Consider the following 12316-nt stretch of genomic DNA (forward strand, 5'->3'; position numbering starts at 1 on the left):
ATGTGTGAAAAGGACCAAGAGAAGTGAATCACTTCCTAACTCCTTTGTCGATTTTTTAAAAATAAGTAAATAAATAAACACAAATAAATAACATGAATGTTTCTTGGATTTTAGGATTTTTTTTTCTAGAATTTTGGGATATTTTGAGGATTTTAAGATGTTTCAAGGAGTTTAGCACATTTCTAAGATTTTAGGACATTTCTAGGACTGAGGACATTTCTCAGATTTTAAAGACATTTCCAAGATTGTAGGACATTTCTCAGATTTTAGGACGTTTCTAGGATTTTAGGACATTGGGGGATCCTCCACTGGCTCTTTTTTTAATAAACCAGCTCTATTTTGATGCTGGTTTTTGCACATTATTGATACTAAAAGTACAAAACTATTCCAGCGTGAATCACTTTATTTTTATTGTGAACCTGAAAATGTTTGGGGGGCCACATTGCACCCTACTGGAGTCCAGATTTGGCCCGCGGGCCGTAAGTTGAGTCTCAGTGGTTTAAAGTTGGGAGTGTGGTCTCGGCCTCTGATCGCTGTCCCGAGCGCTTTACTGTAACGGGATCGATCGCCAATCAATACGGCTATTATCTAAAACAAACACGCCTCATCAATATTCGGGCCCCTGACTCTGCTTGGCGCTCAGTGTGCCTCCCTCAGCAAAGACACACCGGACTTTTGCGCGTGCGTATGTGTGTGTGTGTGTGTGTGTGTGTGTGTGTGTGTGCGTGCGTGTGCGCGTGTGTGTGCGTGTGCGTGCGTGTGTGTGTGTGTGTGCGTGTGTGCGTGTGTGTGCGTGCATGTGTGTGCGTGTGTGTGTGCGTGTGTGTGTGTGTGCGTGTGTGTGTGTGTGTGTGCTGCCATATGAGCCATAATTCAGCCTCTCGATAAGCGGATCTTCTGCCCGTCTCACATTAATATTCTTCACGTTGACTGAGCGATTGTTTGGTGCAACGGAGCAGAAGAGAGTTTACATTGTGGTCGCCGCGGCGCCTGCGGACGTACACACTGGACTCGGACGGGATTCGATCCTCGGGCTGATGCGCGTGATGAAATATTCAGACATCGATTCAGGCTGCTTTAAATGGATGTTTGCATCACTGCCGGCTGATTTTATCACAGCTGATATTATTTAATATTAATTCCTCTCACACACACACACACACACACACACACACACACACACACACACACACACACAGACGCACGGTGTGTATTATGGTGTGTATTATGGTGTGTACTCACGTTGAGAAGGCATTGTTCTGCCTCTCGCAGCGGATGCCCTTGCAGTTGTTGGGTTCCTCTGAGGCTTTTGTCTCGTAGTAGAAATACAGCTGGTTCAGACCGTTGGCGAACGCCAGCAGGACCTAAACAACAAACACATGATGTCATCATGCTGAGCATAATTTACAAACAAAAACTATAATTCTATTTATTTATCTATTTATTTATTTTTATTTTTTATGTATGTACTTATTTTTATTTTTTAATTTATTTATTTTTTATTTTTTAAATGTATTTATTTATTTTTATTTATTTTAAAATATTTATTTACTTATTTATTTATTTACTTATTCATTATTTTTTTATTATATTATTATGCTTTTATTTTACTTATTTACATACATATTTTATTTTATTTATTTTATATTTTTATTATTTACTACTATACTTTCGAGATTTGCCTGTTTTATTTGCCTTATTCTTTTCGACCTTTTGTGTTCATATTTTTTGTTTTTGGTTTTATTGTTTGACCTTTCTCCGTTTGGCATGTTCGTTTGTTTTTTTCCCAGAGTTCCTGCCTTTCTTTGTCTGTTCTTAAAGGTGCAGTAATAATTAAGTTATTAATATGAAACTTCAGCCCTCGTGAGTCATTTTTTTCCCCGTTTGAAATGAACCCGTTTTGTTCTGACGTCGTATTTTGTCACAGGGGTCGACCTTCAGATCCTCCGCAGCGTTTAAAACACATTTTTCTCCTCAAACAGGAACACGAGCGTTAGGGCGTCACATAAAAGCTGCTCGTGAGCGAGGAGGAAGCGGCGTGGCTGCGGCGCCTCGGGCTCTCTGGGATTGATTTTGGGACTTCGGAGAGCTGAAAGGTTTCTCGTGTGGATTGAGTTGTGAGTGTCGAGTTCCCCCGAGAAGACTTAATGAGCGCTGGATGTAACGAATCGGCCTGTTGTGTCCTTCAACCGTCAGAGACGGATTTTCATCATCAAAGTGTTCAAAAAGACAAAAAGCTCTGATAGAAATCTCTGCAACAGAAATATATTTTTACACTAAATTTTATGCATTAATTTCTTCCATTGAGTTTGGAGATTTTTTTTATTAACTGTATAATAGCTTTTATATATATATATATATATATATATACTTGGAGGGCAGGTATCCTATTAAAATATTGTGCTATTTTATTTATTAGTTTATTTATATTTGGGAATTTTAAAGGAAAAAAGTCAACATCTTTTCTTTCAAATTTCCTTTGTTGGCAACATTTTTTTCTTTATAATTTTTTAGTATTTATTTTCTTTAAAATATTTTTGGAAATTTAGTTTCTTTCTAAAAAAAAATGTTTGTTTTGTTTTTTAAAATTGGCATTTTTTTTTCTTTAAAAATTATTGGCAACTTTTTATTTTCTTTACAAAGTATTGAAGATTTTGTTTTAGTAAAATTTTTTGGTGAAAAATTACACCATTCATCACAGTTAGAAACTGCAAAAAGAACAGAAATCATCATTAGATCATCAAATTTCCGACAGTCTTTAAACTCATCATGTGTCATACAGTTTTGAGAAACTAAATTTAATGACTTTTCCAGGTTCCAGGTTTTTCATGACCCTCTGTTGCTTGTATTGTATTATTGCTTTTATTTTTTATTTATCTTGCTATGTTTGACGTCTCGGAGGAGACGGATGAAGAGGAGGAGGGCCGTACCAGGCAGTAGATGAAGAGGAACTTGAGGATGTCCAGCAGCATCCTCCCAGAGAGATCTGCAGGGGCCCGAGGTGAGAGTTGGCGGTGAAGAGGGAGATGAGTCTGAGCGAGCTGAAGATGTTGGCGATGGCGAACAGAGCCTCGGCGATCAGCGTCGGGTGCCACATCTCCCACTCCTCCCTGGGACGAGAGGAGTTATACTGCGGGGAGGAGAAACACGGAGCGAAAGAGGGGAGGACAAGAGTGAGAGCTCTTTTTGGATATCATAAAAAAAAAATAAAATAAAATAAAATAAAATTTTTTTTAAAAATTGTATTTACAAAGCTTTTTTCACAATACTCAAAGGCATCAACTAAAACCAGTAAAATGTACAGAATAAATAAAAGAATAATAATTCTTTGTTAGCTTGATCTTTTTTTAAATGTGCCAAATAAAATAGGAGAAAAAAATAAAATATAAGGAAAAAACACCAGAATGTCCATCGAACATATTCAGTAAACAAAAATTAGTATTTCGTGTCTGAAAAGAATTAAGAAAATACTTATCACTTTGTTGATTTTAAAATAAGTAAATAAATAAACACAATTTTTATAAATCATATATATATATATATATATTATATAAATAATATAATATTAAAATATATATATATACATTAAGCTGGTTAATTAAATTATAACTTTTGGAGAATGAAATAAGTTTGTACTTTTCCTCTTTTTTGAATATGTAACCAGGTTATGACGTGTTTATCCATTTCTGTGGCTTTTTGTTCTTTTTCTGTAAACATCAAATCAAATCAAATTTTCGAAAAAGCCGTATTTTTCAAAACTGCAATGGAAACCCTTTTTTGTCTTTTTTAGGTCACATGATGCAGCAGGAGCTACAAGAGCTGTTACTGCATCACATAACTCTGAGAAAGTTTCAAATCCACGATTCCTCTGTGAAATCGTGGACTACATCTCCCAGAAATCCCTCACACGTGGCCGCTCCCACGTATAAGGGGCTCGTCTTTCCATCATGGCTCCGTAACATGCCTGCGTGACCTTGGATTGAAATAATGACGGCCGGTTTGGTGGCTGCAATAGAAATAAAGCTGCTGATGTTTTGAACATCCATCGCCATGGTTACTGGGATGTTATCACCAGAGGAGAAGCTGCAGAACATCTCTCAGTGGAAACGTGTCTTTTATCGACATTTTAAAAATATCGCTTCAGTTTTGCGCAAATTTATGACCGAAATCCGCCAACTGACTCATTCTCTCCCTCCACCGTTCAAGCTGTCATTTTATACACCCAGAGGCCTCTTTTTTCCCAGCATGCTCTCTGTTTCTGTGACTTTAATCCGACTCTCTCTCTTCATCGCGTTCCCACCATCCGTCTCTCTACACGTCCCTCTCGCTGTCTCACGCTTCGCTTCCTCCTCATTCCAAATTCAGCCATTAGACTTCCACAGGACGTCTGTCTTGTTAACTCTGCTGCTATTAGCATTCAACGTCCACACACACACACACACACACACACACACACACACACACACACACACACACACACGGGGGCACGAACGGAAACAGAAACATGCACACAGATACACACTCATTAATTTATAGACTCTGTCGCACCTTCACTCAGATGCACTCGCTCTTTCCGTCTGTCTCTCTGCCTGTCTCTCTCTCTCACACACACTCACACACACACACACACATACACACACTTACATGCACACAATGACGGAGCAAAAAAGATTGCGAGCGAGTCTCCAGAGGATTTTAAACGTTGCTGAATATTTAACGGAGGAAAGAAAAACAGAAAAGTACGATATACTGCAGCTGCTTCTGTGTGTGTGTGTGTGTGCGTGTGTGTGTTTGCATGTACGGATACAGTTGTGTGTGTGTGCACAGATTCTCTCTGCATGTATATGTGCCCTTATAAAACTGTGTGTGTGTGTGTGTGTGGGACCTGTGTAGGAGGGCCACCCGCCACCATCAGTGACTCACAGCTGCTGCAGATGGCCCGGCCGTCTGGCATTAGAGTGTGTGTGTGTGTGTGTGTGTGTGTGTGTGTGTGTGTGTGTGTGTGTGTGTGTGTGTGTGTGTGTGCACCATAGGCTCTTAATAAACAGATATGTATGTATGCAGAGTGTCATTAAAGCAGAAAGCTGCTGTGAGAAAAGTGAAACTCACTCAGCGCTCAAACTCTCAGTTTGTTTTAAAGGTCAAAGGTCACGGCTGATGTTCAGTCACTCACGAAAAATTCAAACTGATTGCTCGTATTTCTGTTTTTTTGCAGGAAGTGTTTAGAGCTCTGCTGCAGACTGTTAACCCTTAAACACCTATAGATCAAAATTAGTTCTCCTGCGCTGCATTCAGACGCCTTTTACAATCATTTTAACCTTTTACAACCTGAAAAAAAAGTGGTTGGATGTCTTTCAAAAACAAAACATAGTGAGCAACTTGGCAAGAATTGTCCCACAAATAAAAAAAAATAAAAAAATTGTAAAAGGTGACAAGGAACTGATCTGAAAATTAGCAGAAAATCTTTTAGAGAAAAAAAACCCAGAAAACTAATGAAAATTCTTCAAAAAAAGACCTCAAAAAAGTGCTAAAAATCTTAGGAAAAAAATACAAAATTCATATAAAAATTTCATAAGAAATATAATTCTTTTTGTATTTCCTTTTTTTATTTTTAAGTAATTTTCTTGATTTTTTTTACTAATGATTTGGGTCATTTCTTGTTAATATGATCATTGCGATATGTTTAGATTAATGTAAATAATCTGTGTTAAATAATGTGTTTGAGCATTTCTCGTACTTTTTATTTTTCTATGTAAATATGACTTTTTTGATTTTCTTTTTTGCATGTTTGAAATCAATCAAATAAAAAAAAAAAATAAAATTGAATTGAATTGAATTAAAATAAAAAAAAAATAAATAAAATAAAATAAAATACAATAAAATATTGGACGTGCCATCTTTACCTTAACGTAGGCCACTATCTTCAGCGATATGGTGGCCAGGTAAAGCGAGTTCATGGCGAAGTCCATCAGGTTCCACCAGTCGTGGATGTACTCTGTGAATCCTCCGTCCCACATCTCCTTAATCTCGGCCCAGATGAACCCTGAAACGCGCACACACACACACACACACCGATTGTTGTTTACACGCACACACAGAGCCGTGCACGTACGAGCACGTCGGCGACATCCCTCAGCGGTTTCTGTTTGCCGGCTTCCTGCTCTGTGACCAAACTTTAGTTGGACGTTTTTTCTTTTGGCAGCAGCCTCGGGCTGCGAGCGCAGAGCCAAAACATTTGTTCTGTTCCACTGACTTTAGACAAAGTCAGCTTTTATTGTGAATAATTCACAAGTCATTTTACATTTTATCTGCTCTGCCTACTAAAGCTGCTCCGCTCACTCCTCATCATTATCAGTTACCAATGTGATGAAGAAATGCGGCCGAGTATGAAGCAGGTAAAATTACGATAAAAAAATATTATATTATATACTGAATATTATATGCAAAGTAAATGCACATTTTTATTAAATATTTTTACCATAATATTTCCCAAAATATTATGACTTTTCCATGATCATACATTCTCTGAAACAACCATTAATACTCCATACTGATTGTTTTTCATTACTAAACAATAGTTTTTTTTTAGGTTCAGCTTTATTGGGTTTAGATGAGAAACAACACAGGAGATAGACCCCAGGTGGAGCCAAAACTGCTGCCTTTAACCCCTTTTTACAAGTATTTATCTGTAATATTTATTTTAATAATTTAATAATAATTAAATAATAATTTAATAATAACAGTTTCCTGCCCGACAACTTCATCTGAGCCCCCGCCTCCTCCTTTTTCCTCTTGTTTGAGTCACTTCTACGACTTCAAATACAGTTTTTATTATGAACAATTCAAACAGCTGATCTCTGTTTGTTTCTTTTTGTGTCCAAAACGTTTTGCGGTCGAGTGTTTCAAAAGAAAACGAGGAGAGAGCGGAAGAGAGGACGGAGGAGAACAGATGGTTTTGTATTTTTCCAAGCGATTATGGTTATGATTTGGAAATCATCGGTGTCAGCTCGAGAGAGAATATGGAGATGCAATCACTCATTTTCACACCCACCCACCCACCCTCTCACACACACACACACACACACACACACACACACGCAACTGCCTCCTCCACACACTCACAAGCATCCCACCACACACACCCACATACCAGCAACACACACACACACACACACACACACACACACACACACACACACACACACACACACACACACACACACACACACACACACACACACACACACACACACACACACACTCAGAGTCCTCTTGTTGATTAGCAATCAAAGTAGTATAAATAAGACGTTTTTTTTCAGGTTAATTTTTAAAATCTGGTTGTCTTTTCTGTCTAGACGAGATGTTTCTTCATGTCCGGACTTTAGTGTATGTAAATATGACACAAGTCATTTATAAAAGCCTCAAAGAGCGAGGGAAATATAAATAAAATGTTGGTTTCATACATTAAAACTCAGCTTTTTTACACATTAAAGTTTGTTTAGAGGTGGTGGAAAGTACTAACGTGTGATAAAAGAGCGTTTAGTTTCTCCAGAGGGAGCTGTGTGAAGTCTGATAAACTGGCTCAAATCACATTATCTCCTATGTACACGATGTTATCTCCTGTGTACAGGATGCTTTCTCATATGCAGGGAGATAATATCTCCCTCATACAAGATATCATCTTTTCTGTACGCTAAGTATCTCCTACCTAGAAAGATTATAACCTCTATGTACACGATATCTCCTACATACAAGATATCAGCTTCTATGTACGGGATGTTATCACCTAAGTGCCAGATATTATCTCCTACTTATAAGATATCTCCTATATAGGAGATAACATCTCCTATATAGGAGATAGAAAGATACCATCTTCTATGTACTGGGAGTTATCTCTTGCCTATTAGACATCATCTCCTATGTAGGGAAGGTTTTCTCCTACATACAAGATATCATCTATGTATGGGATGTTATCTCCTTCCTATTAGATACCATCTCCTATGTAGGGGAAGTTATCTCCTACGTACAACATGCCATCTCTTATGTGCAGGATTTATCTCCTACATACAAGATATCATGCTCTAAGTATGGGATGTTATCTACTACCTATTAGATATAATTTCCTATGTAGGGGAGGTGTTCTCCTACATAGAAGATATCATCTTACAGGATATTATCTCCTACCTATTAGATTTCCTCTCATATGTAGGGGAAGTTATCTTCTTCATACAAGATGTCATCTCCTATGTGCGGGATTTATCTCCTACATACAAGATATCGTCTTCTATGTAGGGGATCTTATCTCCTACGCCAATGATATCTCCTGTGAACGGGATTTTATCTCATACAAACAAGATATCATCTTTTGTGTACAGGACGTTGTCTCCTACGTTGTCCCCGAAAAATCGATTTGTTTTACTTAGCTTCTTAGAGCTTCCGTAGGGTTTTTTTTTTAAAATTTTTGATTTAAAGTTGTCCACCTTTAACTTCCTTATACAGCAACTTCTATACAAAAACTTAGCACAAATGCTTCACATGAAAACCCACAAAATGATCATGAAACAGGCTAAAGAGACAATTCAATAATGCAACACCATAGCTCAGTTTCAGCACAAAACAAAATAAAGTGTACGAGGTTTAGTTTCTGCACATACCCAGCACCCACGGGAGGATCATCCACTCCACGATGGTGGGTGGGGGTCCCTGCATGTGCAGGTTGGTGCGGGCGATGTGCTGCGAGGCCAGCAGCAGGAGGAAGAGGAAGGTCAGGTAGGACGCCGTGTGGCAGATGAACTTGATGAAGGGCTTCTTGATGAAGCGCCCGAGAGCGCTTTTAGGAGCCAACAGGTAGATCTGAAGACGGAGAGACAAACAGGAGTTAAAACAGGGACAGAGAGGAGAAAAGAAGAGAGCAAAGAGGATACGGAGAGGATGAAAGTCGGAGACTAAGGAGATGAGGGAAGATCATAAGACGGAGATGAAGATGGAGAGGAAGATTAACCGGTTTGTCCTTAAATGATCCATAATTACATCCCTTTGAGGTACGAAACAGAACAGCTCGAACCGAAGAGGCAGAAAAAGAGGATGTAATAAGAAACGTCGTGCTGCTTGTGTACTGAGCTTTTTAAACTTCTGTTCGGAGCCGCGAAGCCGAGAGAGCGAGATAGATTGTACATGAGTTTGATTGCGTTGATGCTCGGCCACCCGTCACCGTGTATTGTTGGAGAGCTGTTATTGTTATTGCCGGCGATATTGCTGTTATGATGCTTGTTTACTGTTGTTCTGCTCATCTACTCGCTCCTGGCAGTCGACGTACTCTGAGTCATGCCAGCGAGGCTTTAAATGGACATGAATAACAGAAAGAGAGAGAGAGACGTGCGTTTTTAGATTATTAAATCATTCATAACTTCATCAAGTTAAGGGAATACTCTGATTATTGAACGTAACCACTTTAAGTGAATTTATCTTACTCGTATTAACAATAAACTCGGGAAACACATTACTCTTTGAAAGGTGACTTCGTTTTTCGTGCTGCGTTCAGACACCTTCACAAAAACTTGGACCTTTGAAATCTGAGAAAATTGGTTTGCTTTCTTTTGAAACACATTGAAAAAGGTAATGAGCAACTTAACAAGAACTGTTCCGCAAGAAATAACTAGATTTGGAAAGTTATCTTTAATGAACCAAAAGAAAAAATGTCCAAAAAACATATTTATACGTCTCATAATTAATATGTATTTTTTTACTGAATTATTATTTTCTTAAAACTCCTTTTTTTTCAGATAATTTCCTTGCTTTTTCTTGACTTTATTTTTTATTTTTCTAATTTTAAGGCAATTTTCTCATACTTTTTTAATTTTAATTTTATTTCGTTTTTTTACAGATTTTTTTGCTGATTTTTGGGTCATTTCTTCTTTTTTTAAGACATCAGGCCAGTTTAATATTTGTGCTCTAACATTTATGTTCGTAATTTTGATTATGTGATAAGGGAGGCAGGTGAGGGGCTATATAATTTTTATTCTGTAAATATTTTAATCTGGGAAGCACTTTATGCTGAGGCTTGAAAAGTGATATATAAATTATTATTATTATTATTATTATTATTATTATTATTATTATTATTATTATTATTATTATAATTATTGTTATTATTATTATTATCATTATTATTATTATTATTATTATTATTATTATTATTATTATTATCCAGGTGTTTTACTGAGACTTTGAGAAATTTAGCTCAGTATAATTCTTACTTCTGCTTATTGGATTAACAGGTTTAAGTAACACAAATAAAATAACAGATAGCAGCACTGGTTGACCAGCAGCTCCCATGTTCAGCGAGGTAAAATTACACTTTTTCTCAGTATAATCTGGCTTTGAGGAGATAAAAGATAAAGGTTCCAGTACGCAAAACACGCTATATATTTACATGATGTTGATAAAAAAAAGTTGAATTGTGGTGTTAATCCGACAAAACTGGACTTTTAAGTAAAGGATGTGGATATTTCCTCTATCACTGACCGTCCTCACTATGAAAACGGTTTCAAATGTTTTCTGGAAACACATCATAAGACAAAAAAACCAAAAACATTTAGATTCAGTTCACCTTAACACAATAGATGAATTCAGGTTGTAGGAGGAGGTAAACACGCCGCCAGCACTGTGGCGGCATCTCACTTGCAAACCCACACAACAACCCTGTGATATATGAAAGGCTTTTACTTTTTATTTGCGATTGCCAAGAAACATGTCCAGGAGCTCCAGGAGGACGTGTTACTATATACTGGAAATATAATCATCAAATGGTATTAAAATAAAGGTTATAATGAAAAAACTGTTGAGTTTCAACAGATCCCCGAGCTAGGTGGCACTCTCTTTTTTATTATTATTTTTATTAAGTGATAAATTTCTTCTGATTACAACACAAGAAATGATAGATGATACTTTAGTACAACCATAAAGTATTTCTACTTTTACTTTTTTCCGATTTTATGCTCCTACGACTCAATTTCAAAAGCCAGTGCACTTTTTTACTTCACTATATTTATTTGATAACTTTATTTCATTGGTTCTTTTAGTTTAACTAATAAATTATGAAACGTTTTTGTGCATTAAGCTATAAAGTGTTTATAAAGTAGTCGAAATGAGCTTCACTGCGAGTTTTAAAATGATGACGACATTAATGCGTCAATAATTATAATCTCTTTACTTTTGGTACTTTTTTGAATTTTTTATGACATGTCAGGACATTTGTGACAAAATGAGGTATTTTTTAACAACATGCTGAGATATTTCAAACCTTGTTTGTTGCAAAAAAAAAATAAAAATTTACTTTGTGTCTGGACATTTCAAGCCATTTAATTTTTTTTTTTTGTTGCTAAAGCCAGGTATTTTTTAACAACACGTCAGGACATTTCTAGCCTTATTTGTTGTGATGAAACTGGGTAATTTTTAAACATTTCCAACAGTGTTTGCTGTAACAAACTCGTACTTTAACGGGGTGTTGGGAAATCTTTGTTGCTATAAACTGGGTATTTTTTATGTATGATATTTACAGCCATGTTTGTTGTGAAAAAAACAACATATTTTTTAATGAAATAAAGACATTTCCAGCTGTGATATGTTTTGACCACAAGTATTTTTTCAAACCAAAACTTGGTTGCTTTACTTGTGTAGTTTTACTTCAGTGAGGTATTAGTACATGTATTTAGGGTGAAGGTTTTTTTTTTTGTCATGAACAACTTTCACATTTACATTGTGTCTATCCGTGATCACGTGTCTTTTTCGGAGCCTCTAACGTCTAACCTTTAACCTTTTTCCCAAATATCCGTTTTTAATGGCCTCTGTTTGTACACGCAGTGTTCTCCTAATGACAAGTCAGTGAGTTCAATTTCCTCTGTCTGACATCCTCCTTTTAAAGACAATAACAACAGTCCTCTGTTCACTGTTTGTTTTTAGGTCGAGTGTTGTTGTCATGTTGCTGTCTCCTAGCAACAGCTCCTCCAGCCAATAAATGAGGAGCTTTGCTCAAATTGCTGCCTGGCAACAAATTTACTTTGAGGTATAAACAGTAGTTTGTTGCAGGAGCTCTTCTGTGATTCCTTTTTCCCTTCATCCGTCCATCATTTCTTCTGTCCATTTCTTATTTATTTATTTATTTATTTATTCACTGCTTCTTTTCTTTGTCTTCTCTCCATCTCTTTATGTTCTCCTCCTTTCATTTTATTATCTTATCAGTTATTTTTCTCCTCATTCACTCTTCCCTCTTATTTTTTCATTCCTTTAAAATTTTTGGTGATTTTTAAAAAATTTT

At 36.7% G+C, this 12316-nt stretch overlaps 1 protein-coding gene across 1 annotated transcript in view; it reads right to left on the reverse strand.

The window, feature by feature from the left end:
* trpc5a (transient receptor potential cation channel, subfamily C, member 5a) overlaps positions 1 to 12316 on the reverse strand; it is a 141521-nt gene that overhangs the window by 19327 nt on the left and 109878 nt on the right. Inside the window, 5 exon segments of the mRNA XM_088073698.1 lie at positions 1243 to 1364; positions 2931 to 2980; positions 2983 to 3130; positions 5904 to 6043; positions 8655 to 8853. Coding sequence (XP_087929824.1) covers positions 1243 to 1364; positions 2931 to 2980; positions 2983 to 3130; positions 5904 to 6043; positions 8655 to 8853 — 659 coding nt within the window.

This window comes from Plectropomus leopardus, chromosome 23, assembly GCF_026936395.1.
Source record: "Plectropomus leopardus strain MGB_pleo_1.0 chromosome 23, ASM2693639v1, whole genome shotgun sequence".
NCBI lineage: Eukaryota > Metazoa > Chordata > Actinopteri > Perciformes > Serranidae > Plectropomus > Plectropomus leopardus.